This window comes from Dipodomys spectabilis, unplaced genomic scaffold, assembly GCF_019054845.1.
Source record: "Dipodomys spectabilis isolate Male_0828 unplaced genomic scaffold, ASM1905484v1 ptg000234l, whole genome shotgun sequence".
Lineage (NCBI taxonomy): Eukaryota > Metazoa > Chordata > Mammalia > Rodentia > Heteromyidae > Dipodomys > Dipodomys spectabilis.
In genome coordinates this window covers 960675-987980 of record NW_024870911.1, presented here as the reverse complement: position 1 = coordinate 987980, position 27306 = coordinate 960675, and the positions used below count along the sequence as shown (strand labels likewise).

Genomic DNA, 27306 nt, shown 5'->3' with positions numbered 1-27306 from the left:
GGATTAAACAGGGTGCTGGTGGCTCATACCTGTAATCCTAGCTACTCAGGAGGCTGAGGTCAGAGGATTGTGCTTAAACCAATCCCAGGCAGGAAAGTCTGGGATACTCTTATCTCCAGTGAGCCACCAGAAAACCAGAAGTGGTGCTGTGGCTCAAGTGGTAGAGCCCTAGCCTGAAGCATAGGAGCTTAAGGACAGCACCTTGAGTCCAGCTCTGAGCTCAAGCTCCAGGACTGATGGAAAATAAAAAAGAGAGGAGGGATTAAAATCAGGAAGGCAGAGAGTCTTTTGTATATGGCTCCTTTTCTTAAATTAAGGTTGTGAAGTTTCACCCATGTTACAGTACCTATCACTACCTCTTTTCATTGTTGAATACGATTCCATTGTATGGGTACATGTAGGCACTTGTCGAAATAAGCTTTGTAAATGGCCAAGTGACTTCAATCTCAATCCTCAGACCTTCATCCCTCAGGTAGCTTGGATTACAGATGTGATCCACCAGCACCAAGCTATAGCTAAGCTTTTTCTTTGCATACATTGGTCTCTATATTTCTCTCAACAATCTTAAGTAGCAAGCAATGTTACCAAAAACATTTTATGAATGAGGGTGGCATCATGGAGATTAGTTAAGTAGTTGAGCCAGGAGTGGAGAAATGTAGTCCCATTCTCTTGTTCTCCATCTGTGCAATTTACCATGTCCTAGACAAGTCTGCTCCTGCTGTAATGGCCCCAGGAGCCTTGCTGATATCAAGGCACAGGACCACTTCTAGGGAACAGATCAAGAACATTTGCAGTAAACTAAGTTTCCAGGAATGACAGCAGTTTTTTTTTTTAAATTGTCAATTGTTCTCCCACTACTCCTCTCTCCCTATCCCTCTCTTACTCTCTCTTTTCCTTTTTTTAGTCTCTTCTTCCTCCTCCTCCTTTCTCTCTCCCTTTTTTCCCTTCCCCTCTCTCATTTTGCTATGTAGCACAGACCAGCCTTGTACTCACAATCTTTCTGTCTTGGACTCCATAGTATTGGGATTATAGGCATGAAACACCTCAGCCAGCTCATCTCTAATTTCACAAATAAAGATATTAAAGTTTAAAGAAATTGGTTGACCTGTGATCACATTTTTTATGGTGATGTTTCCCCTGTCATGTGAATGAATAGTTAATCCAAGATTTTTCATAATATGTTTGTCAAACAGTAGCTATTTTTCTAGACGTTTGGTAGGGAACTTACTTGATATTATAATTTATCTCTTTAAATTGTCTTAAGCTATCTGATAAGTCATTCAATAATGATTTCTTTCTAATAGGGAGAATTTGCCACAATAGACCATACCTTTCAGAGTGACTGTGGATGTGTACAGTATCTCTGTGGTAACTATTTTTTCAAACTTTTAAGTGGCGAATATTATTTATATCTGTTATCTACTATTAATAAATGTAAAATGATATTCTTTGACAGATTTGTTATACATATTAAGCCAAACACCAGTAGTTGTGTAAAATGATGAGAAATTTGATACTAGGACAGAAAAATGAATTTGTCTCCAGAGATTTCACAAATATTTTGTTAAATAAATTTGTCCTCAGAGATTTCACAGGTTTTTTTGGTTAAATCTATATAATTTTTAAAGTTAGTATCTAAAAGGAAGCGGTTGTTTGTGCCCATTTTTTTATATTCTCGATGCTAACATTGCAAAATAGAAAGCTGATTTTCCTATGAAATAATGCTTCTTCATGTTAAGTGTTAGTATGGCAGTAGAAAGTATAACTTTCTTTTAGTGGCTTAAACCTTTGTGTTTTTTTCACGAGCAAAGGTTGAAATCCAGAATTACAGAGGTAAGAACTTCAGCCATGAAGTTTATCACACCCCCCAGTCTATCCCAATATTTTAATACTTTAATACCCAATATTTTAATACTTTAATACTTCTTCTTTAGAGGAGAGTGGTACATTAAATCAGTTGTCCCTTCATAAAAGATGATTTATGTCACTTTATTTTGCAACACTAAAACTGGAATCAATTCTCTCAAAATGATTGTGAAAAATCATGGCCAGGAGCCAGTGGCTCACGCTTGTAATTCTAGCTATTCAAGAGGCTGAGATCTGAGGATCACAGTTCAAAGCTAGCCTGGACAGAAAAGTCTGTGAGACTCTTATCTCCAATGAACTACTAGAAAACCGGAAGTGGTGCTGTGGCTCAAGCGATAGAGCTCTCGCCTTGAGCTCCAGGCCCAGAGTTCAAGCCCCATGACCAACCAAAAAACAAACAAACATAAACTGTTATATCATAAAGAGGCCTACTAAAATTTCATTAGATGTTAGACTTTGCCTCTGTCCACATCCCCCTTCCCCACTGTGCAGTGATCATTTTATTTGTCCTGAAGAACAGGCAGCACATACTTTGCTCATCCTGAGATCTCATATTCCTTGAAGCTGTTATAAAATAAAGATTTCACAGGAAGTCGAAAATATTTTTTGTACCACTACTGGGACTGAACTAAGAGACTGGGTGCTCTTCCTTAGCTTTTTCACTCAAGGTTGGCACTACCCTTTCAGCCATAACTCCACTTCTGGCTCTTTGATGGTTAATTAAAGACAAGAGACTTATAATCTTTTCTACCGAGATCTCAGCTTCCCAAGTAGCTAGGATTACAGGTATTAGCCACTGGCACCTATGTAAAACAACTTATTTTACAGATCTGTTTTTGATTGTATGTTAAGAGACAAATTATTTTCATTGTTAAAAAAATCCTTGGGTTATTAGCAATATCTAAAGATAAAGGTCTTTCTTGATTTTGAAAAGTTGACACATCATAATGATAAAATGGTATTAAATTTACAAGTTTCACTGATTAATATAACACTCAACGTTTTATTTTCTTGATGAGTATTGTTTCCTGTTTTTCAGAAAAAGATGATGTGTGTGTATTTCAACAAGTAGCAGTACTGAACCCTGGGCAATCTATGATAAAGTATTTGGAAGGGGACTTTTGCTATACAATAGAGTGTCAGGAAGAAAAAGACAACCTGACAGGCTTTCTCACATTGAACATCACAATGGTGAACTGTTCAAAAGAATGTGATGTTGTAAGTATTCTTGTAACTTGTTCTGGTGAGGGTGAATAAATCTAGAGTTGGCAGCTATAGAATTTCAAGTAGTTCCATATCTTAGCTATGGTAAATAATGCTGGAACCAACCCAGATGCCCCTCAGTAGATGAATGGATCAAGAAAATGTGGTATATATACACAATGGAATTCTATGCCTCCATCAGAAAGAATGACATTGCCCCATTTTTTAGGAAATGGAAAGACTTGGAAAAAATCATATGAAGTGAAGTAAGGCAGGCCCAAAGAAACATAGGTCCCATGGTTTCCCTTATTTGCAATAAGGGAAATAATTTGTCTGGGACAAACAGAAAAGGTCAGATAAGTTGATATTAAGTGAAATGAACCCCAAGATAAGTATTCAAATGTTTTTGCTTTCATGCAATTGTTTCTAACATATATATAAGATGATTTCTTTGTTGCTTTGTATGTCCCTCCCCCACGGTATAACCCCTGCTTTTACTGTATTTGATGTTGGTATAATTTGTGGAGGGGAAGGGAAAAAACAAATTGTTTAAATAGGGATACAGGTGGATCCATTGCAACAATGAGATGTACAAGTCGTTATGTAGAAAAACGAACTTTACAACTTTGGCCAGGGGTGTGTGTGGTAGGGGGAGGGGGATAGAGACAGGAAGGGATAGGAAGGGGAAACAAAGGAGGAGGCAACAATGCTTGATAAAAAAAATGCACTCATTATCTTGCCCATGTAATTGTAACCCCTCTATACGGTATTTTCACAATTAAAAAAAAAGAATTTCAACTAGTGAATAAACCATGAGTTTAACTTATAAAGGTGAATAGTTCTTCAGCAGTCTGTTATTTTTAAGGCATTTATTTAATGTGCATCTCCATTTTGCTGTCTGATATTATCTACTGCTTGGTACCTCGCTTGACTTCAGGCTGTTACACTTGTTTGATAAACTTGGCTGTTAGTGGCTAATAAAGCTTAATGTTAATGTCACTTCTAATCTGGCTATCTAATGTCAATTCTTATTTGAAGCTCCTAGCAGTGAGAATGCTTTAGCTGTTCAGTCAGAGTATGTTTTTATACTCGGAAGCATCTTCAGAGCTAACTCATTAAAACTTCTATTGTCATATGCCTAATTCAATGCACTGTTGTTATATGCAGAACCAGATATACATTCCCTCCCCAAGTGATTATGATTGCTGTGGAGCCTGCAGAAATGTTTCTTGCAAATTTTACATGGAAAATGGGACATCAGTTATATATGAGGTATGAATTCTTTATTTCCTAAAACTATGTTCCTTGGAGGCTAGCTCTGTAGTATATTCTGAAGATGGAAAATGTAACTCTTTTATACCTTAATCAAACACAATACACTTAAACACACAAACAAATTTGCTCTATTTCTGGTGTAAAAACATGCTTAGATTGCTTTTTATAATTAATCTAAGCTTGAGTCATCACAATTCCCTTCCCCCAGATATGGGAAATGTAGATTCCTAAACATTACAAGAAAAAAAATAATACTGGTACAGAATTTGTTATTTCAGATAAATTAGATATGATTATGCTTCCTGAATTCGAATGTTTTTTTCTTTTACACTTGGTCATGTTTTCTGTTGAGGCTCTTGGAAGACCTGAAGCAACTCATAAATTGAGATACCAACTAGAGAAAAGAAATCATCAGGGTTGTCAATTTTTTTTTTTACTGTTCTTCAAGGAAAGTCAGTCAGTCAGTCAGTCTGTCTGTCTGTCTGTCTGTCTGTCTTTCTGTCTGTCTGTCTGTCTGTCCGGTTCTGGTCCCAAGCTTGAGCTCAGGGCCGGGGTATTTTCCCTAAGTTATTTTATTTTTTAATTTAATTTAATTGTCAAGGTGATATACAGAGGGTTACAGTTACATAGATAAGGTAGTAAGTCCATTTCTTGTCAAACATTGTTACCCCTCCCTCATTTTTCTAACTTTCTCTTCCCCCAAAAGTCCACCTCAAGTTGTAAAGTTCGTTTCCAACATATTGTAAGTATCACTGTTACTTTGTCCTTTGTCCTCTATCTCACCATTTTGTTGTTCCCCTTCCCTTCCCTAATTCAGGTAAATGTATTTACAACACACAGGGTTTTTTTCCTGAGGCTAGTGCTCTATCACTTGAGCCATAGCTCGCTCCACTTTTGACTCATTGCTGGTTAACAGAATGATAACTTTCTCGTCTGGGTTGGCTTTGAACTATGATCTTCAGATCCCAGCCTCCAGAGTAACTAGGATGATAGGTATGAGTCACGAGAGCCCATTTCCAAGGAACTTTTAAGATAGAATTTGATTTTAAAATGTAGGCTGTAAAATAAAAATGTAGATGAACAGTTCTGTTTAACACACAAATTATGCAATAGCTATTTAAGCTAACTATTTCTAAATGGATATTCTAAAATTAAAAATTTGTTATATGTAAACATTTTTAAAGTGACAAGTTTTAAAATTAATCATAAGTTAAACAATATTAGAACCACAAGACAATGAACACTATGATCCAAATTTTTTGCAAGTTTTAAGGTAAGGGAGTAGAAGGAAGAAAAGCAAATCTCCAGGAAGGAAGTGTGTAATTTATTTGATTTGTTGCTTTATACTTACTGAGGAGCTATTAGAATAAGACCTTTGACATTTAGCCAAATTAGATCATTTCTTTTGAAGTTGAAACAGATTTCTGTTTGCTCTTCTTTATTGCTTAATTTCACATTTATGTTTCAGTTCCATTATAAAACCAAACCTATAAATACATGTATTACTAATATATGTATTTTCACTCATTTTAGATAAATTTGGGACCACTTTAAAGTGGAACATGAAGTGCTCAGAATGTTAATTCTGTTTAAATTAAGTAGGATAGGAAATATTCTAGGTAAAAAAAATACCATAGACGTTAAAATGAAAAGAAAGAGATGTGAGGATTACAGTTTGATGTCAGCCAGTTCAGGAAAGTCTATGAGACTCTTCTTTTCAATTAATCACCAAAAGGATGGAAGAGGGGTTGTGCTTCAAGTGCTAGTCTTGAGCAAAATAAGCTTAAGGAAAATGTACAGGCCCTGAGTTCAAGCCCTAGTACTAGCACACGCATGCACACGCACACACACACATACATACACACATACACACATACATACACACATACACATATATACACAAGAAAGTCACATTATGTTTTATTTTCAGGTGGGGAGCAGGTGGAACTACAATTGCACCACGTATGAGTGTGTGAAAACAAATGAAGGAGCAATGATTCTGAACTACAGTATGGTCTGTCCCCCTTTCAATGAGACTGAATGCAAAATGGTTTGTACATCCCTATGCCAAAGAAAATCTTGTATCCATTATAATTTAGAAGATACAGAGTAATTTGCTTCCCAATTATTTCTGTACTTACATTGTGGCTTTTAAAAATTATGATAAATGTCTTCTATTCTTGCATAAATGAAAGCTGTTAGATTCCCTTAGTTTGATATTTTGAGTTCTGTATTGCTATCCGAGTTTGACTTTCTCTGAGTGCGCACTCTGACATTTCTAGGATTTTATATGTAAATCTTAAACTACTTTAAAATCAAACTATGCTATTATTGTTGAGGGATGGGACAGAGAATTGAATTCACGGACTTGGGTGTCCTTAGCTTGCTTGCTCAAGTGGAGGTCTACCACGTGAGGCCTCCTGTCTTGCTTTTTGCTGGTTATTTTGGAGATGGAGTATAGTAAGCTTTCCTGCCCAGACTGATCTTGAATCTTAATTCTCTAGGTCTCAGTCTCCAGAGTAGTTAGTATTACTGGTGTGAGCCACTGACACCCAGATTAATATAGATTAATCAACAAATAAATTAACTTTAATTAATTTTTAAATAGGCAAACAGCCAGATTCATTATATTGTTCACATTTTGTTCAGCAACTTCAATACAAAAGACAAATTCTGTAATACTGACCTACATCCTGGCCTTATGTTATTTACTTTTGAATTTACATTAGATTCCGTAAGTGTGGCTACTGGGGATCTTAGTATATCATTGCTAACCATTTAGTTCTTCTTTACCAATTCTCTATATATCTCAAAATGAATTTATTGGAAAAGTGATAATTCTTTTAAATATTTATGGTAGCTTTAATTACATTGACAATGATAATCCTTAATGAAAACTGAGAGAAATAGTATACTCTCACTAATTTCTTCCCCCTAAGATATATCTTTTTAAGTGATGATAGTTAGCTAGCCACTTATAATGTGTTAAAAATCACACAATTAAAGGTCTGGAAAGAAAATTAGAAATCATACTGTTTCAGAGACTGATCTTTATAGAATAAATTAATTGTATTTGAGTTGGAATTGGCAATTACTGTAAGCATTCCAAAAGGTAATTAAGAGAGGCATCGGTGGTGGCTTACACCTGTTAACCCTAGCTATTCAGGAGATTGAGATCTGAGGATCAAGGTTCAAAATCAGTTTGGGCAGAAATGTCTGTGAGACTCTACCTCCAATAAACCAATAAAAATTCCAGAGTGGAAGTATGGCACAGCATGGGCATTCACAAAAAAAGCTAATCAATAGTTTTTTTAAATTTGCTTTTAAAGCCCGAGTTTTTTGAACAATAAAATACTAATGAATAAGATATGCTCTTTGAACATTTAATTATATTCAGAAATTTCATCAACTCTAATAGAATATGTTAGATTATTTTGAGGGTGTAACTGTTATTTTGTTTCAGTAAGAAGTATTTTGTAGAATTTAAAGATGTTTCTTAAAATAACATTGGCCTGTGAACTTTTATATGTTTTTAATTTTAAAAGGACACAATTTAAAATAACAACTTCCTAAGAAAATTTCATGGATATAGTGATACACCAGTCATTTATCTATATTTCTTACAAACATAGGGAAAGTTAGTTTTGATTTCCAGTCTAGGAGGACATCAGTGAACACTGTATTGTTTTATTTTATTCTTTTTCTCTTTCCTAGAATGAAGGGGTTGTAAAGCTTTATAATGAAGGCTGTTGCAAGATCTGTAAGTGAGGCTTATTATGTGCAATGATAGATTACTTTTAATTGCTCATGCTGATTATGTTTTTTTAAAGATTCAGCTCCTGTGATATAAAGAGAAACACATTGATGAAGTATAAATTTAAATGCTTACATGTTGTGTGATTAAAAACCTTATAATTCAGTCTCTTTTGTAGTGTACACAAAATATTTTCAAATGAAATGAATTGTGATTTCATTATTGGGAATTTGTTGTTGTGGCATTTGCTAGAAAACATTGCCTAAGATTTTAATAGGTTTTACATTTTCAAGGGCTCTGTGATCTAATTTGCTTGGACCAGGTGTAACTATGAAAGCTATGTAGTTTATTACAAGAATGGTATTGATATTCTAATAAGGATGTAGAAAGCACAGAACTCTTTAGGTTTTTTTGAACAAGTCTATGAATCTGTACTTTGGGGAAATGCTAGCATAATTGACTGTATTTTAATCTTATATGTTAAAGTTCCTGTGATAGTTTTTATAATTAAATTTATATACATGTAACATATTTTATATGTGTTTGAATTTCAAGCCTAATTTTATAGTAGTTTAAAAATTAAGTTCTGAAATAGAGTAGAGGCCTATTCATGCAATGGCTTTTTTTTCTTTTTTGAAAAGTAGGAATTTTTGTCAATAGCATACAGGAATTTTTTGGATAATTGGCATAGTAAAAATAATTTAGAGAAAATAATTTAGAGAGGCTTTTGGGGGAAAGGACACACATAGTTGAGGTTAGTAATAACATAGTACTAGATGCTTAGATACAAATTGCCATGCTTCTCTAATTAGATTTCTGAACTTTATGGAGGGTGAATCACATAAATATGTCAGAGTGGTAATCTAGAGCTACACAATACTATTGAATAGATATTTAGAGGTATTAAAATAATTATGGAATGTAATTATATACCCTTGAGCATGTTACTAAATCAAGAACTTAAGTCTTTTATACAATATTTGGGAGGAATGAGTAATCTTGTCAAGGAAATTAATTTCATGCAATCTCATGTATACAATGCTGCTTCAATCAGTATAGGTGAACCTCTAATTTATTTACATGTTGAGGTTTCATATATAAACATTAATTAAAATAGAATTTATTGATGAAACTCATTTGAAAACTGGCGATGTAATTCTACAATTCTGAACAAAAGTATTCTCAATAGAATGACTTAATGACTTTCCTAAAGGGAAAAAAGGCCAGTTAGTAATAGAGTAAGGTAACAATTTTGGTCTTGTGCATCCCGATTCTGGAATTGCATCTACTGTCATCTACTATTAAAAATGCATTTTGGAGTACACTATCAAGTAGTAATCTCTCATACACATTGGGATTGGGATTAGAATTGTAATCATTAAAAATCATTAGACCAAGAATGACCCATCCATACTTTTAATATGATTTTTAAAGTGTTCTATTTTTATATTATTTTATATTAATTTGTACTATGATAATATATTTTGTCTCTAAATATTTATTTAAAATCTATGTATGTATATACTCAATTACATATTATTATGTATTTAGCTGTTTATTCAACAAATTATTTTATAGCCACATATATACCACATATAGGTTGATATTATCATTACCACATATGTGGAATACGTTTTTATTTGTACTGATAATTATTCTAAGATGAAAATGGAAATATGTAAGTATGAACTTAGAAAGTATAAGGTAATTTATTTAGAAGACAAAAATAAATATTACACAAAATAGATAACAGTGAAGTTTAATAACTTTTTGACACTGGAATATGTTACATATAAATATATCAATTTTCACATTTAAATATAGTCACAGTTTAAATTGAGAAAGGCATTTTCATGAGCTTTTGCATGGATAAATAGCTTTTGTATTTTATCAGGCAAGAGAGAAGAAAGAATATGCCAGAAAGTGATTATTAAGTCAATCATAAGGAGACAAGACTGTGTGAGCCAAAGCTCTGTAAGTGGAAAAATATCATTTGTTATATAAAGAGCACATATCTTTCCAGAAGTACATACGTCATGAGCACAAAGCACTGACTAACTCATATGCCAACAAAATGCCAACATATAATACTTAACTTTGAGAGTGTTCCTACATCCTATTATTAAAGTATTCTGTCTGTGAAGAGTTATGAGTTATTCTTAGCATAAATAAGCAACTGTTCTCAATGATAATTGCAATACAGGAAAATAGAAATGTAATCTAAAAATTTTTGACTATGTTTTTCCTTTTAACTATATTAATTTTATTCACGTAACATAATCCTTGCTATGCTCTTGTCTCCTTTAATACAATCTGTTTAATTCTATTCTCTGTACCCCATGCTATAACATGGGGTCAACAGAGTAATTAGAGAGGAGAGTTTATTCCATATACTGTCTTAGTTATTCTTTTACATTTCATGCTTTGAATTATATTAACATCACCAATAATATGACTTTGATGTTTATTTGAGTTATGTTGTAATGTAGTATTTTCTAAATCTTCTAACATATAGAAGAGTGAGGATTGAAGACAAAAGCCTCACTTTCATTGACTCCTTAGTGGAATCAAATTATAACCATTTAGTGCTTCCATTATTTGAAGATTTTTTTCCACATTATCTCTCCTTACAGATTAATGTTGCCTCTTGTGATGGGAAATGCCCATCAGCTACTATATATAATGTCAATGTTGAAAGCCACTTACGATTCTGCAAGTGTTGTCGTGAAAATGGAATACGAAACTTGACTGTGCCTTTGCATTGCTCAGGAAATGGCACTGAAATTATGTATACACTCCAAGAGCCTATTGACTGCACATGCCAGTGGAACTAAACTCTTGGATTCCAAGAACACCAAGAGAAACCTTCTCCTCAACAAATTACAACACTATAATATCAAGTTGAGTCAATTTTTATCATTATTCTTTAGGCATTTGGAAGACTTCAACTGCTTAATAAGTGCATTTTTAAGACTATTGGGATATGAAAAATTAGTACACAACTTCAATGGAATCAAATAATTTTGAGTTTGTTTGGTTGAAAAGCTGTTATGTCTATAATTGCAACATGGCACAAACCTGGAATATCCCTAGCAGGTAGAAGGCTTTGGTGTAGACATCCTTCTCAATTTCACTCACCAGTATTTTTAGTTTTAGTTTGCAAAGTCTTCCCTAGCTGTACTTTTAATCTTTTACTGCTTAATCTGATTAATGTCATCAGTTAAAATGATAGCCACAAAGAGTTTTATGTTGAGAGTCAGAAATTACAACTCTAGGATTTTAGATTATTTAAAAATCAAATGAATATTAGAGATGTTATTACAAATTGTTCTTATTTTGCGGGTGTAATGCAACTTATAAAAATTAATTCTGTGTGACAATATGATGAATTTATGTTGACAGCCTGATTAAACTCTAGGTTTTTCTTTCCTACCCCCTGTTCTTTTATCTTGAGTATTAGCATAAGATGACTATCACATAATCTTTAAGTTTGCATTGGATTGAATTTAAAAAATCAAGTTCAATATGCTTTTGAAAATCACACACACATATACTATTGTTTCAACAGTAAGGAGCAAGGAAAAGTGATATCAGTTGCTAAACAGGAGGCTCTTGGGCTTTTTAAGTCATTAAACTGCTATTAAATGTGTTAATATTATTTAATAGGTATTTGCTGTCTCATTGACATATGATTTTTAAGATTTATTTGTGTACTATCAAAGCTGAATGTCGTTGTGCTGATAATGCTGCTGCATTGTCAATAGTGAAATAAAATTATCCGAATATATCAATAATTTTACAATAGGATGCTACACATTGAAAGTACACTATTGACATTTGAAAACAATGTGTCCTTATATCTTTTCAAATTGCAATTACTTTCTTCTTAGAATATATATGTACCTGTATTTCTTCCTCAGTAAATACAAAATGTCTTGTACCAAAGGAAGTCCATCATGAATAAGAAAAGGATAAAATTGCATTGAAAAAGCAACTGTTTGGGGCCTAATGAGCTGGCTCAGTCTTGAGTTAGGTAACTTTCTTTCAGATATTAATGTTTTCTTTTAAAATCATGTATCCTAGAAGCATAGAAAATATAGTTAATATTTGTATCTTTGAGATAAAATAGAAATGAATGAAAGAATAAACATTGCACCTGTAAGTTCCAGTGTCTACTGTATATGAAAAGTGATGCATTTTGTGTTTAATCTGTTTCCTTTAGATGTAAACATTTCAATATCTTTGATTATTATTAACATATACACTGAATATTTTGTTTAAAATATTGACATTTTGCTAAAGGGAAAAAGATATGTAGCTTAGAAGTATGTAATGTTGTATATTGTCTATCATTTATTTTTATTTCCACTCTGTGAACAATTTGTTATGAAATTAAAAGTATAACATAATCTTAAACCTATTTATGAGAAAAAAGGAAACATTTTTCCTAGAACCAAGAAATACCCACCAAAATAACAAATTCCTGCTGTGTTTGGGATCTCCAGATGGAAATGGAGATCCCAAAACTTATTGGAATCTAGTATGAGAGAAGGATAGCTCTCATATCAGCAGAAATGTGTAAATAGACTACAAATGTATGGTGTGGGACAACCAGATAGTCATTTGGACAGATATTTGGATTTATCCACTCATTTATAAGTAGGAAAAACAGTACATCAATATGAAATGAACAAGATATGATGTCCAAAAGAAAACAGGGAAGAAACTTATTATTATCTTAAGGTAATTCCAACTCAATAGGTAGAAGTCCAACTGAAAAGATTGATACATTTATCAAAGCTACTGCAAAAAAGCAATTTGCCATGGCAAAAATTCAAACAAACTATAGAACCAAAGATTCAGTATTTACAATGTCACTGACAAAGACTCCTGAAAAGTAAGTAATTGACAAAAAATGGGCCAAATCTTTACTATTCAAAGAAAAATACTACTGGGCTGGGAAGGTGGCTCAGTGGTAGAGTGCTTGTCTTGCATGCTTGAGACCCTTGGTTTGATTCCTCAGCACCACATAAGCAAAAAGAAAAAAGCCAGAAGTGGCGCTGTGGCTCAAGTGGTAGAGCACTAACCTTGAGCTGAAGAGCTGAGGGATAGCACCCAGGCCCATGATGGACCCCCCCCCCCCAAAAAAAAAGAAAGAAAGAAAAATACTACTAGTGAACTGAGCAAGTGCTACCCATTTATTCTGCACTGAAATATAACTAACTTCTGTCCTGTCAGACTGGTAAAAATTAATTGCTTCTATTTTCTAAGGCAAATGTTTGGAAGATGATAATTCTGGTAAAGTATTGAAAGACCAAAATTAAAAGAATAAACTTGTATATATAAGCTATACACAAAAATTCTACTCATTCTCTAGGATTATTTAGAACAATATATACAAAGAGCAAGCGTTGTAACACTGTGTAGAAGACATAAATTAATCAAAGGAGATTGCATTGTGAGTCATATTAAAAGACAGTAATGTTTGTATTTAAAAAGGAAGTACCACTTTAAAAATGTTTCCAAATTTAAAATTTCTTCTCTTTCCTAACAGTTAGATATATTGAAAGGGATGTTGTTTATTTCTATCACTGTCAAATTACCATATTTGGTAGCTTAATTTTATCTACAATAGAATACGTTTTATGCTTATGTGGCATGCATGGTTGAAATAGATGTTTGTTCCTTTTCTTTACATTTTTAACTCTATTTTCATTAGAGAGCTACATATTCTAACAATATATAGTATTTTCTTTTCACTCTAAGCTTTTTAACTCACTTTAATTTGGAACATTGAATTTCTGAGAATCAAATGCCCATATTATTGTTTTTAAAGGTCCATAGCTTTGAAAGGATCTCAGAGAAAGCAGCCCAATATACAATGAGGGCAATATTTAACAAAATGTGTGAGGGTTCTTCAGTGTTAGAATAGTGTATTGAAATCAGCATTTAGAAGATAATGCGCTGGGAACTGGTGGCTCACGCCTTTAATCCTAGCTACTCAGGAGGCTGAGATCTGAGGATCACAGTTCAAAGCCAGCCTGGGCAGGAAAGTCCGTGAGACTCTTACTCCAATAAACCACTCAGAAAACCGGGAGTGGCACTGTGGCTCAAGTGGTAGAGCACTAGCCTTGAGCTGAAGAGCTGAGAGACAGTGCCCAAGCCCAGAGTTCAAACCCCACAACCAACCAAAAAAAAAAAAAAAAAAAAAAAGATGATGCATTGGCCTTAATACATTGGCTATAAAAGTTTTCAAGTATTCAATGAAGTAATATCTACATACTTATAGTTGCAATTATATTCCTTTTCCTTCTTGTTCTAGCAATAACTAGTCTACATTATTTAATCACTGAGTAAGGAAATTCCATATCACGTCAATGGAAAAGAGAGCAAGATTTTGGATCCAGATAGACTTAAATTCAAATCTCAATGATGCTAATGCATAATCAACTCAAGGTATTATTACTTAATAATTTACGCAATGAGACATGAGTGTCACTTCAAGAAATATCCATTAAAGTGTGTTAGATGTATTTCCCACTCTCAGACTTTTGAGCAGGCAGGAAAAGAGTGAAATATTACCAGGATTCAAATGCATTAATCTCTGCTAGTTTTTTTCTTCTCACCCCCCGCCCCGCTTTTTTTTTTTTTTGTACAGCCACGTAGTCAATTTCGGTTTCTTGTTCAGGAGTTGGTACTTTCCCACGCCAGTTCTCTTCATTGACCTTCCTTTCCTCCCTTCTCCTATGTGGAAAGCCATTCTCCACACATCAGCGATTCTGGACTCTCCCACTCCTCTTCCTTCCTTTGCTTCCCCATTTCCATGGAGACCTTTCACTTAATTAACCAACCCAGGGAGAGGACATAGCCGGCCAGAATGAAACCCACTGGAGCGGCAGTGTGGGAAGAGCTTAGAGCAGAGAACGAAGAAGGAAGAAGAAGAAACTGATGGCAAGGTGGGCTGTGACCAGGGGCCTTGGGATGAAGGACTCGGCTGCTTCCCTGGTCATCTCTGAACTTTCGGGCTGCGTCTGGGTGAGGTTAGGACAGAGTGCCGGGCACCTGCAGGAGGTTCAGGTGTGCGTGGCTCAGGCTTCGGTTTCATTCCAGGTTTCTGTTCTTTTGTCCTTTGGTCCATCAGTCTCATGAAAAGCGGTGATTTACTTTATACTCCCGTCTTAGTTGGCTGTGTTGAATGATTTTCTAAAACCTTGTACCTCAGGACAGCAGCCCTGTCTTTTTCCACCTTGGGTGCAAACGTGACACAGAATTGAGTTGCAGCAGGGGTTTGTACTTGAAGAACAGCAGCCAGGAGCAATCTTTCCACTTGTAACATCAAGCTTTTGAGATGCCACATTACTCTTTGATTTGTGGAGAGGAGCAGGATTAGTACTATGACACTGGGATAGAATACTTACACCCAATTGCTTGAACAAATGAACAAGGCTAAAGTCGGTGTGGTTTTGTGGATTGCACGATTGGATATTTCTTTTTAATCGAGTTGTATTTTATCTGAGGTGAACACCTGCTTAAATAAGAACTAAAGAGGATTTTGTAAGGAAAAACTAGCCTTATAGAGATTAGAATGAATCCTGGAAACCCATTTGTTACTAAAATGGAATTTCCCATTTTTAGAAAATACCTGTGAAGTGCTGGGATGTTCACTTTTTCTTTGAAGTGGGACATGCAAGTCTGGATTATCTATACTCTTAAAGAATGCTGCAAAAGCATTTTAGATCATGTATTTCAAAATGAAGTTAGAGCAACTCTTGAATGTTTTACTATTTAAATTTCAATCTTATGAACATTTGTGAAATATTTTTCCTAATGAAGGTTTAGTTTAACATGTGAGGAATTACTTCCAAGAAGATATGTGTAGGTGTTCCAAATTTCTACCAATTAAGGTTAAATAGTTTTACATAATGTGATACCACTGTGTGTAATTACCTGCTAATTCATTTTATTTTTAACACTTTATACGCAATTAAAGCAGTTTTTAGAAGCAAATTGTCTTCTTATATGCTAGAAGGTACTGACATTTCCAGTTTTATTTAGTGAATGGTCTGCAGCAGATAGTAAATTCTTTAATGTGCATTAATGTAGGATGAACAGCCTAAATATATTGAAGTGATATGTGCACACACATACATGACATAAAGCATGTCTGATAGTTTAGTTTTGAAGCTTAAATTGTGCATTTACTTGAAATGAATACATTTTACTTTCCAGATGGAGAAATCAATTAGTCTTCTACTCTGGTTACAATATGTGGTTAAGGTAAGATGTTTTCCATTTTAGAATAATTAGTGAGCATAATACAATTGCTTTGATTCTATTATTTTGGAAAATGGAGTATTGTGGAGAAATAACTTTATCAAGTTAAGTACATGAGAACATTTTTTTCTTCTTTAGGCTTTGCATTTTTATGTGCATATGGAATACATGTGTTCTTACAAATTGGAAAAAGATGTGGTAAGCAGCAAGGAAGAGATCTAAATTTGTTAAAAGACATTTTGTAATGAGGCATCCTAAAGTAATTTTTTAGGATTTCCAATACAATCCTCCCTCACTATCTGTTGGAAAGAGATTTCAGAAACAGGGGATGGTAAAATCTGTTAATGCACAAGTCATTAAAGAGGACTTCGTGTTGAAATATAACCTATGCACCCACTCTGCTATACTTTATATAGTCTCTAGATCACTACTAATACCGAATACAATGTAAATGCTATAATATTGCTTAGGGACAAATAACTAAAAAGATAAAAACAACTTAAAACAAAACACTTTGAAGTATTTTTTGTGTGTGCATGTGTGTATACATATATAATACAAATAGTCAGAAATGTCTGCAAAACACATATGTGTGTGCAAGTGTGTATACATATATAATCCATATAGTCAGAAATGTCTGCAAAATTCAGTTTTGTTACATTATCTCCAAAGTCATAAAGGACACCAAGAAGCATGTGTTGGGTATTTATTTACTTATTTAGGTGATTTTAGTCTCTTCTTTCTCCTGAACTTAAGAAAACATGATCCTAGTGTGATTTACTAACATCTTAGATTTACTATCTCTTATTTTTATTTGTTTCAGTCACTTTCAAAATTATATTTATGAGTAACCAATGTATATTATTTAATTTGCATTTAGAAACTGGTATTTGTGCAAATGTTTTTAAACTATAATTTGACATATTTCTACAGAATGAAAAAAATATTTGCAAATTAAAAATCTTACAAGGAGTCAATATGCAGATTGTGTAAAGGTCTCTAAATAGAACTATCAAAAACTAAATAACTATAGCAAAACTGAGAAATAGCGTTAAACAGCCATTTCTTAAAAGAAGTCACATCAATTGCAAAGAGTTATATGAAAAACTGTTCAAAATCACTAAGCATCAGAGATATGAAAATCAAAACCACAATGAGATATTACCTTACCCTATTATAAATAATTATTGTCCCCAAAGACAAAAGGTTAAAAAGTACTGTTGAGGATATCGAGAAAAAGGAACACTACTATAAATTAGTACCTTCACTATAGAAAACAGAATGAAGCTTTCTTAAGTAGGTAAAAAATAGTTAGGTGCGTGTAATAGTTGCCTCATAGCAACTCACTCAACTCAAGCAACTCAAGAAGCTGAGATCTAAGGATCTTGGTTTGATGCCAGCTATGGCAGAAAAGTGCAAGAGACTCTATTTTAAATTAACCACGCAAAAAAGCTAGACTGTGGTTAATAGAGTGCCAATCAATGCCGGTGAAGCCAAGTTAGTCTGAGGTCCTGAGTTTAATCTCCAGTGTTGCCAAAAAGTAAAATTAGGACTGTGATATGATTCAGCAATCTCACTACAAGTATATATTCCAAATGAAATGAAATCAGCATGTCAGAGACTCTTCCACGGGAGGAGCTGGAGGTCATTGTGTTAAGTGAAATAAGCCAGGCTCAGAAAGATAAATACCCCATGATTTAAGCATATATAGAATTAAAACTTGATCTACTCAAGGTTGAGAACAAAATAGTGTTTACCTATGGCTGAGGGGAATAGAATAGGGTGAAGAGAAAAATGGGTTTAATCGATGGAAAATGAGTTGCAATTAGAAGTTTTATTCTTTTGCCTAATTGAGTAAGAATACATAGCTGTTGTGCACTATATATCACAAAAAATTATTAACACATGTTTTGAATAGTTTCAACTTAAGGAAGCAATGTGTTTGAATAGGTAGATATATTTAACCTGGTTATGTAATGTACACAAGAATTAAAGCATCACATTGTACCCCATTAATATGAATAATTTTTGGTTCTTTATATATTAATTAACAATAAATATATGCTCTGGAAATAAGAGTAATATTTGACAACAGAGATTTCGTTGAATTAAAAACTATGTCTGTAAATCACAGGAAATAGTCACCAGAATAAAGAGATAACCAACAGAATGGGAGGAAATATTTATTAGATATTAATTGGCTAAACGACTGATATTCAGAATCCATAAAGAGCTCTAAAAGTTAAACAGCAAAACAACAAGCAATGCAATTAAAACTAGGAAAATGAGTTAATCAGACATTTCTCTAAAAGTATCAATGGCCAATAAATACCTGAAGAAGTGTTCAGTATCTTCATCCATGAAGAAAAAGTGCAAACAAAGTGAAGTGTGATTTCATTTTAGCCCAACCCATGTTTCCTTTGATTCCCCAGATTTTTTTTTTAGAAGAACCAAAAATTTTTATTGTTAAGATGCTGTGCAGAGAAATTAAAGTTACATGAGTGAGGCAATGAGTACATTTCTTGTCCAGCATTGTTTACCTCTTCCCTTGTTCTCCCACTAGCCCTTAACTCCCCCACCTTCCCCCCCCCCCAGTTGTTTTAAAGTTCATTCCAATATAGTGTCTTGTGGGTATCATTGTTGCAATGGGTCATCCTGTGTCCTTGTTTCAGCATTTTGTTATTCCTCTCCCCTTCCCTCCCCAAATTAGATAAATGTACATACAATATGCAGGGTACCAAAGTCAAGTACAGTAACAACAGGGGGTATATGATAGGAGGAAGAACATACAAAGGAAACAAAAACAATATAGTATATTAAAACCAACAACAACAAAGAAAGACCCCCTAGAGTCTATATCTTGGGGTTCATTTCACTTAGCATCATCTTATATGGTCATATGTATAAAGCTTTGGAGCTTTTCTGCTCATCTGATAAAATTATCCTAGACATATACTAATTACTTCAAATGAGGGAAACCATGGGACCTATATTTCTTTGCGTCTGGCTTACTTCACTTAATATGAGTTTTTCCAAGTCGTTCCATTTCCCAACAAATGGGGTGGTGTCATTCTTTCTAATGGAAGCATAGAATTCCATTGTATATATAAACCACATTTTCTTGATCCATATATCTACTGGGGAGCGTCTGGGTTGGTTCCATATCTTAGCTATGGTGAATAATGCTGTGATAAACATAGTTGTGCTGGTAGCTTAATATGGCCTTGTTTGTGATTATTTGGGTAAATTCCCAGAAGTGGGATTGCTGGGTCATAGGGGACCTCTATGTGGAGTCTTTTGAGGAACCTCCATACTGCTTTCCAGAGTGGTTGAACAAGTTTACACTCCCACCAACATTGGAGTAGGGTTTCCTTTTGACCACATCCCCTCTAGCATCTGTTGTTATTAGCTTTCTTGATTATAGCCATTTTAACAGGGGTGAGGTGGAATCTCAATGTTGTTTTGATTTGCATTTCTTTTATGGCCAGAGAAGTTGAGCATTTCTTTATGTGTCTACTGACAATTCTTATTTCTTCTTTAGAGAAGTCTCTAAGTCTTTAAACCACTTTATTAATGGTTCAGTTGTTTCTTTGAGGATTTGTTTTTGGAGGAGTTAGTTTTTTGAGTTCTAAATATACTTTAGATATGAGGCCCTTGTCTGTTGTGTAGCTAGTGAAGATGTTCTTCTAGTCTGTGGCTTTCTATTGATCTTACTAGCTATTCAGAAGCTCTGCAATTTCATGCAATCCCATTTGTCCAACCTTTCTTTAATTCGTTGTGTTTCTGGGTCTCTATTAAGAAAATTTTGGCTTGTGTCAAGAAGCACGAGAGTTTCTCCTATTCCTTCCAGTAATGTTTTCAGAGTGTCTGCTTTTACTTCGAGGTCTTTGATCCATTTGAAATTGATTCTGGTGCAGAATATGGGGATCTAGCTTTAATTTTCTACAGGTGTTTAACCAATTTTGCCAGCACCATTTACTGAAGAGGCTATCTTTCTTCCATTCTATTTTTTTGGCTTCCTTATCTGCAGATTCATTTTGGATCTTCAGTTCTATTCCCCTGGTCCTCAGGTCTGTTCTTGTCCCAGTACCAAGCTGTTTTGATTACTATGGTTTTGAAGTAGAGTTTGAAGTCTGGTATTGATATTCCTCCAGCACTGGTCTTTCTACTAAGGATTGTTTCTGCTATATGGGGTCTTTTATTGTTTCATATGAATTTCTGGATTGCTTCTTCTATTTCATTGAAGAATTAGGTAGAGATATTGATGGGTATTGCATTGAATTTGTAGATAGCCTTTGGCAGTATTGTCATTTTCACAATGTTAATCCTCCCAGTCCAGGAGCATGGGAGGTTTTGCCACTTCCTTAGTTCTGCTTTAATTTCCTTTTTCAGGTTTTTAAAGTTTTCATCATAGAGGTCCTCCACTTCTTTAGTTAACTCCTAGGTATTTTATTTATTTATTTATGTATTTATGTACTTATTTATTTATTGTGGGGCTATTACAAAAGGAGTTGCTTTCTCTATTTCAGCTGCACACTTCTCATTATTGACATACAGGAAAGCCATTGATTTTGGGGGTTAATTTTATACACTGCTACTTTGCCAAAGTTTCGTGATACTCCAGTTTTTTTTTTGATGACTTTTACAGTATAAATTAACCATCTCACTTTCTGCTGTTGAAATGTCTATTAAGCTCTGCTCTTTCATCCAGTGTGAAGCTCTCCCATTACTTTTCTGTGACTAGACTTGAGAAAAGTTTGGAGAACTGCAGGGAAGATGGAGAGTGTTAAGTTTTGCTTTTTTCTTCTTCTAGTTTCATATCCCTCTCTTAAATGGTCAGAACAGGAATTAGAGAATAATCATAGAAAGCTGAGGTCAATACTATCTCTGTGATGACTGAAAAGTTCCACTTAGTATTCATGGCAGGAGTTATTGTGAGAACCTGGGGGCAGGAAGTCCAGCCCCATGCTGATGTCACCACCATGCATGCCACACGCTAGGCCCCTGGGGGCGGGTGGGCAGGCCACGCCCAAGAAAGCCCAGGCCGGCTTAAGGAGAGACTCCGCAGGAAGAGAAGCTCAGGCTGGCCGGTAGGCCCTGGGGTGCACACAGAGAGCTGGAGAGCTGAGAGACCGGCAGAGAGGCCCTCGGAGAGGCGGAGAGGCCTTGGGAGAGCCGAGAGGCAAGGCTTGCAGGAAGGAGGAAAAAGGAAAAAAATTTTCGCCCTTGGAGATTGCCATTGCTCCTAGTTCTGAGGTAATCTAGGACAGGGTTGCAGACCAACTAATACAACTCCTTTGACATCTTTAATATTTAGCCTTGGTGAATTTTCTCACTCACAGGGTATTGCATTATTAATAAAACAAACTGTTGATATTGCCTACATAACAGAATAATGAAAAGAGAGTAAGGTAGTTAAAGCATTATCTCTCACTGGTCTTCCCTGGTTGGAAAAGAAATACGAGTTTCCTCCAAAGATGCTCTATATATTCCTAATATGGCAAGGTTCAATGCTCATGATGTGAAGGCATAAGTTGATGTGCTTGAACATGCTGTTTTCTCCTGTCTTTCTTTGGTGCATATATTAGATGATAAAACAAAATAGCTGCTCTAGAATTTTCTTTACAAGTAAAAAAATTATAAAGTTTACAAGAATTAAAGCAGAATTCTTAGCAAAATTGTGTCTAGTAGTATAAAATTTAACTAAGTTGAAATATATTAAAAATTCTTGGTATAAAAGGAAAGAAAGGCAAGCTAAAATTAGATTTCCTTAGAAAGAGAAACATATGTGGTAGGTCCTAATGAAGTTATAATTGCACAATAAATCCACACAAGTAATTTTCACAACTACTTTAAAACTATTTTAATTGGTAGTAATTCAGTTACTTGTTTAGTAAGTGCTTTAACTTTTTTATTTGCTTGAGAGAAGGCTGGATAAAGTGCATATTTAGTAGTCTGGGAATTCATGATTAACTTCTATGCAAGTTCTGAAGTGTAATTGTGAGATGTTATTTCTCTCTAGGCAGTTTTCTTTTTCTTTTTACATTCATATGATGGTACACTTTGATATACCATTTAAGTGTATAGTGTATCTTGATCAATATCACTCCTTCTATCATTCTCCTTTCCACCTATTCTTTCCCCAACTAATCACGTTGTTTTCCACTTCCTTTTATGCATGTATATATTGAGCATTATGACTGTCCATCCTTCCCTTTTACATAGACCCACAGCCTTCCTATTCAAGGAATCAAGTGTATTGAATAGTGCTTCAATACAAATGGATGTGGATGTGTCTTGGTTGTATCCTGTCTTGCAGCCTTCCAGATAAATGCCCAAGAGTAGTCTCACTGAATAATCACCACATTGCCTTCCACAGTGTTTGCACTAATTTATATTCCCACCCACCAACGATGTTCTAGGTTCCCTCCTCCCTTTCCCTACATTCTCATTCTCTGTTTGTTTTGTTGACCATTCTTGCTGTTTCATTTTTAAAGTGCAGCACTATGCATGAAGTGAAGTAGGATGAAGGTGAATAATGGAAATTGAACTACAGTTTGCAAGAACCAAGACTCAAACCCAAATTCTTCAAACTAGGATGGTCAGAAATGCTAAATGAAAATTTATGTGATGAACTCATATCATAAATGCAATATGTTTTGGATAATCTGTCAGGATTATCATTGTCCAAAATTTTAGAGTTGCAAACTTGATATATTTCTACACTGAGCCTCCAGATTCTGTATCTTTCTACCATTTCCTATTACTGTTTGAATGATGAAAGAAGCAAAACAGGTGTTTGTTGAAAAAAATGTAACAATGATAATTGGAGATCTGGAGTCTTTTCATCATTATTGAATGCATCTGTTCAGTGTAGCAGAATAAGTAACATTAGTTTACTTTCAGAAACCTATTTCAAAAGTTGCAAGTCAGCACAGGTGGGTTCATGCCAAATTTTAATTAAAAATAAAAATCATATTTCAAAATACACATTTTTGAAGTTTATGTTGATTTCTTTGAGTACAAACTGTAATACCTGAACATGTATTCGAGTTTTTATCATCATTTTAAGCTAGCATTGTAAATACTTAATTCAGGTGACTTAAACTCTTTAAGCATTACTGCAATCTGCATTTTATTCCTAGTAATAATTTTTTTCCCATGAGCAAATCTCCTTAGATTTTTGGATGGACAGTTATAATGATCTATCTATACATGCATAAAAGGAAGTGGGAAACAATGTGACTAGTTGGGGAAAGAAGAGCTGGAAAGGAGAATGATGGTTCAATTTTTGTTTTGTTTTTAAACAATAGAAGTAACAAAGGGTTTTATACATTTCACTGGGTTGTTTTCTCACAGTTTGTTGAGCTGACCTCCAGGGGGCAGCCTCATTCTAGGAATTTTGGCAAATACATTTTTGGCAAATACATTTAAGCATCACATGACAGTTTTAAAATCTTGCATGGAGAAAAATTATTAAGTTATTACTTAATTAGTAATTGTAGTTATCCTCTTGAGTAAAGGCAATGTTTTTAAAAGATATTTATGGAAGAGATACATAAGGAACCACGTTTTGGCTCTATATCCCTGTCTGCAGGGAGCATTTGTGAGCCTATTTAGCATGCTATAGGAAGAATTATCTGACTAGAATTTCATCAGCTGAAATATAAACACTCCAGAGCTCAGAAGGGTAAAATGAATGGAAGTCTTGCATACCCATAGCCAAAGTGCAATTCATTGTGTATAAGTGAAATTATTTGAAAAAACCACAATTTATCACTTAGTAAAGACAAATGTTTAACATATAAATATTTGCTGTAGCAAATCCTAATGAGAATATTTTTCCAAGTGGATTTAGGTGGCAGATTTTTGTTGTTGTTGTTGTTGGTCGTGAGGCCTGAACTCTGGAACTGGGCACTGTCCCTCAGCTCTTCAGCTGTAGACTAGCACTCTACCACTTGAGCCTCAGCCCCACTTGCGGCTTTTTCTGCTTATGTGGTGCTGAGGAATTGAACCAAGAGCCGTATGCATGCAAGGCAAGCACTCTACCACTAAGCCACCTTCCCAGCCCGCAGAGTTTTTTTTCTTCCCAGGAATCAGACAAAGCATCCTTCAATTAGCAAATCCTTTACAGGGTGTTTCTGTTTTGTTTTGTTTTTACACTTTGGGAAGTTATTTTTCTTTCTTATCTTGCAGATGAAGATTTCTTACATATCTATTAAGTCTAAAGTCAGCTAAACTTGACATGGTATATTCTTGTAAGTAGTGGGATAGGAGAATGTGGCTCTGCATATTTATTTTGAAGGTCATTGGCTCTGTACATTGACCAGAAGATGACACACTAGAACAAGTTCAGAACTGAGGAAACCCAGTGCATACTCTTTTTACTTTCTTAAGTTTTTTCAATTAATTTTCAATGAATAAATTACTTGTCAGTATCAGGAAGTGTAGAAGGTAGTAGACATACAAAAAATGAGAAAAAGCTGGTTGCAATGATATGTATATAAAATTAAATGAGACAAGTACTTTTTCCAACATCAATAAATAATGTTACATATGATTGTGTCTATGCTGTGGGTACTATGGTGGTATAGAGAGAGATTAAATCCCGACTCAGGATTCAGGAATAGTCTACTACTGACAGGCTGGATTAGGAAGGAGAAAAAACATAGGCAGTGGTCAGCAGGTGGTGCAAGAGAGGCAGAAGTTTCCTATTTTTAAACCCAGAATGCTTTTCAGCAATCAGTGAAATAAACTGAAATTCTGGCTGGGTGCTGGTGGTTCATGTCTGTAATCCTAGCTACTCAGAAGGCTGAGATGTGAGGAACATGCTTCAAAGCCAGCCCAGGCAGGAAAGTCTGTGAGACTCATCTCCAGAAAAGCACTAGAAAACCGGAAGTGGTACTGTGGCCCAAGCTGAAGAGCACAGGGTCATCCCGCAGGCCCAGAGTTCAAGCCCCATGACTGACAAAAACAAAAACAAAACTGAAATTCTGGATAATAAATGCCAGTTCTAGAAATTAAAAAAAAATCTTATGTCAAAGAGTTCTAAAGTTATACCTCTAGTCTGGACCTTTGTCTTGAATTACAGCTTCAAACATTAAATTATCTACTATCTCACTTAGGAATCTAGGGTTATCTCCAATTTAACATATCCTAAACTCCAGATGCCTTCCCACAGCTCTCCTCTTCTAAATTTGTGGTAATTGCATTCATCTAGTTTAGATACACAAAACTTTAAAGTTACCTTGCTCACACAACCCATACCCAGTTGTTCAGGAAATGTTCATCCTAGTTTCAAAATAAATCCAGAATCATACCGTATCTCTCTAACTTCCTAGGTACTATTTTTATTCAGGCAACCTTCAATCACACCTAGATTACTGGGCTTGTTCCCTATTTTCACAATTAGCACCCACTACAGTGTGTTTTTACACAGTAGAGCAATCCATTCTTAAATCTCACTAACAGCCGTCTTTGAATGTAAGTTAGTGGTTGATACCATTTGATTGGAAGTAAAAGCTATGAGCGTTCCTTGGCTTAGCTTTCTACTCAACCCTAACCTCCTTCTAACACTCTCTCGGTTCACTCTGGCTTTTTTTGTCTCTGAATAGTCTAGATAATCTCCACTTTAGTGTCTTTACTTAGCTTTGTCTTTACCTTCAATTATCTTCTTCCATATATTTGAATGTCTGACTGCTTCACTTCCTTTAACTTTGCTGAAAATCCCATTTTTTTTCAGAGACAACTGCCATGGGATTCCCAAATAATAGCATTAACTTCCTTCCCCAAGACCATACTCTTGATCTTTCTCAAGCTGATTTGCTTTTTGCTTTCTACATATCACCTCTAAAGAACTATATAATGCATGCACTTATTATATGTATTGTTTATTATTACATATTTCCATCCATTAGAATATATATGCCATGAGGACAGGGATTTTTCTTTTTTTTTTTATCAATTCACTCTGCCTGGTATGAAGAAAGTGCTCTCATATATTTGATAAAAAAATGATTCATTTCAATAAGGGCAAGAATATTTTTGTGGAACTCATACAAAACTGATGAATTTGCAGACACTTGAAGATTATGCTTTTCTTTTCCCTTGAATTGTGGTGTCTATGGTTGGTCATTTTCATAAATATTACAAGTAATAAAATTGAATAATTTCAGGACAGTGACATACAGATTTGATAAGTGTACCTTAGAACTTAACTAATATAAAACTGAGTTGTTTTTTACTCAACAGCATGAATAATACTAAAGATGAGTAATGCCAACACACGTATAGTTATTTGTTTCTTTAAGATATTAACATGCATCAGAAAGTTTATGCTGGACCTGAAGATATGGGAGCTCTCACATGATGGTCATGAAGTCTGTATTCAAGCCTAGTTTGTGTCAAGTCCTAAAGACAACATAAAGTCTTAAAAAAATTACCAAAGATGTTGGTCAATTCATAACTGATAATTTAATCCCTGGAGTGGAATATATGGCATAACTCTTAGAGTGGCAGCATTGATGAGCAGGATGTGAGTGAGTGAGCTGGTAGCTACTTAACAAACTCAGTAAGAATCAAATGCCTTCCATTCTTGCATGATGCAGTGGTTGGAGCACACTGTACAACATTCTCTGATATACTCCCCCGGTAGCACATTGTACCTTTTCAAATAGAGTTTTGGTGTGTTCTGTTTAACAGCAGCCTTAGAACCTGGCGCAATTGCTGTTTTTCTTGAAAATGCTCCAGGATTATGAATCTGGGTCCACTCCGTAAATAACAGTGAGCAATATAATTAACCTTGTGATGTTCGGGGAAGGACTGGGTACTGGGGCTTAACTAATGGCATCAAACTCTCACTTTTTTTTCTGGTTCATTGGTTACCTTTTTTTCTGCTTAGGTTGGCTATGAAAAAGAACATTTGGGTGTTGGAA

At 34.7% G+C, this 27306-nt stretch overlaps 1 protein-coding gene across 1 annotated transcript in view; it reads left to right on the top strand.

The window, feature by feature from the left end:
* Positions 1-11523, top strand: part of Otogl (otogelin like) — a 142624-nt gene extending 131101 nt beyond the window's left edge. The window contains exons 52-58 of the mRNA XM_042698990.1: positions 1305-1368; positions 2906-3084; positions 4237-4341; positions 6275-6394; positions 8059-8104; positions 9993-10072; positions 10732-11523. Coding sequence (XP_042554924.1) covers positions 1305-1368; positions 2906-3084; positions 4237-4341; positions 6275-6394; positions 8059-8104; positions 9993-10072; positions 10732-10932 — 795 coding nt within the window. The 3' untranslated portion in view covers positions 10933-11523. The remainder of the gene's footprint in view (positions 1-1304; positions 1369-2905; positions 3085-4236; positions 4342-6274; positions 6395-8058; positions 8105-9992; positions 10073-10731) is intronic.
* The last annotated feature ends 15783 nt before the right edge of the window (positions 11524-27306 follow it).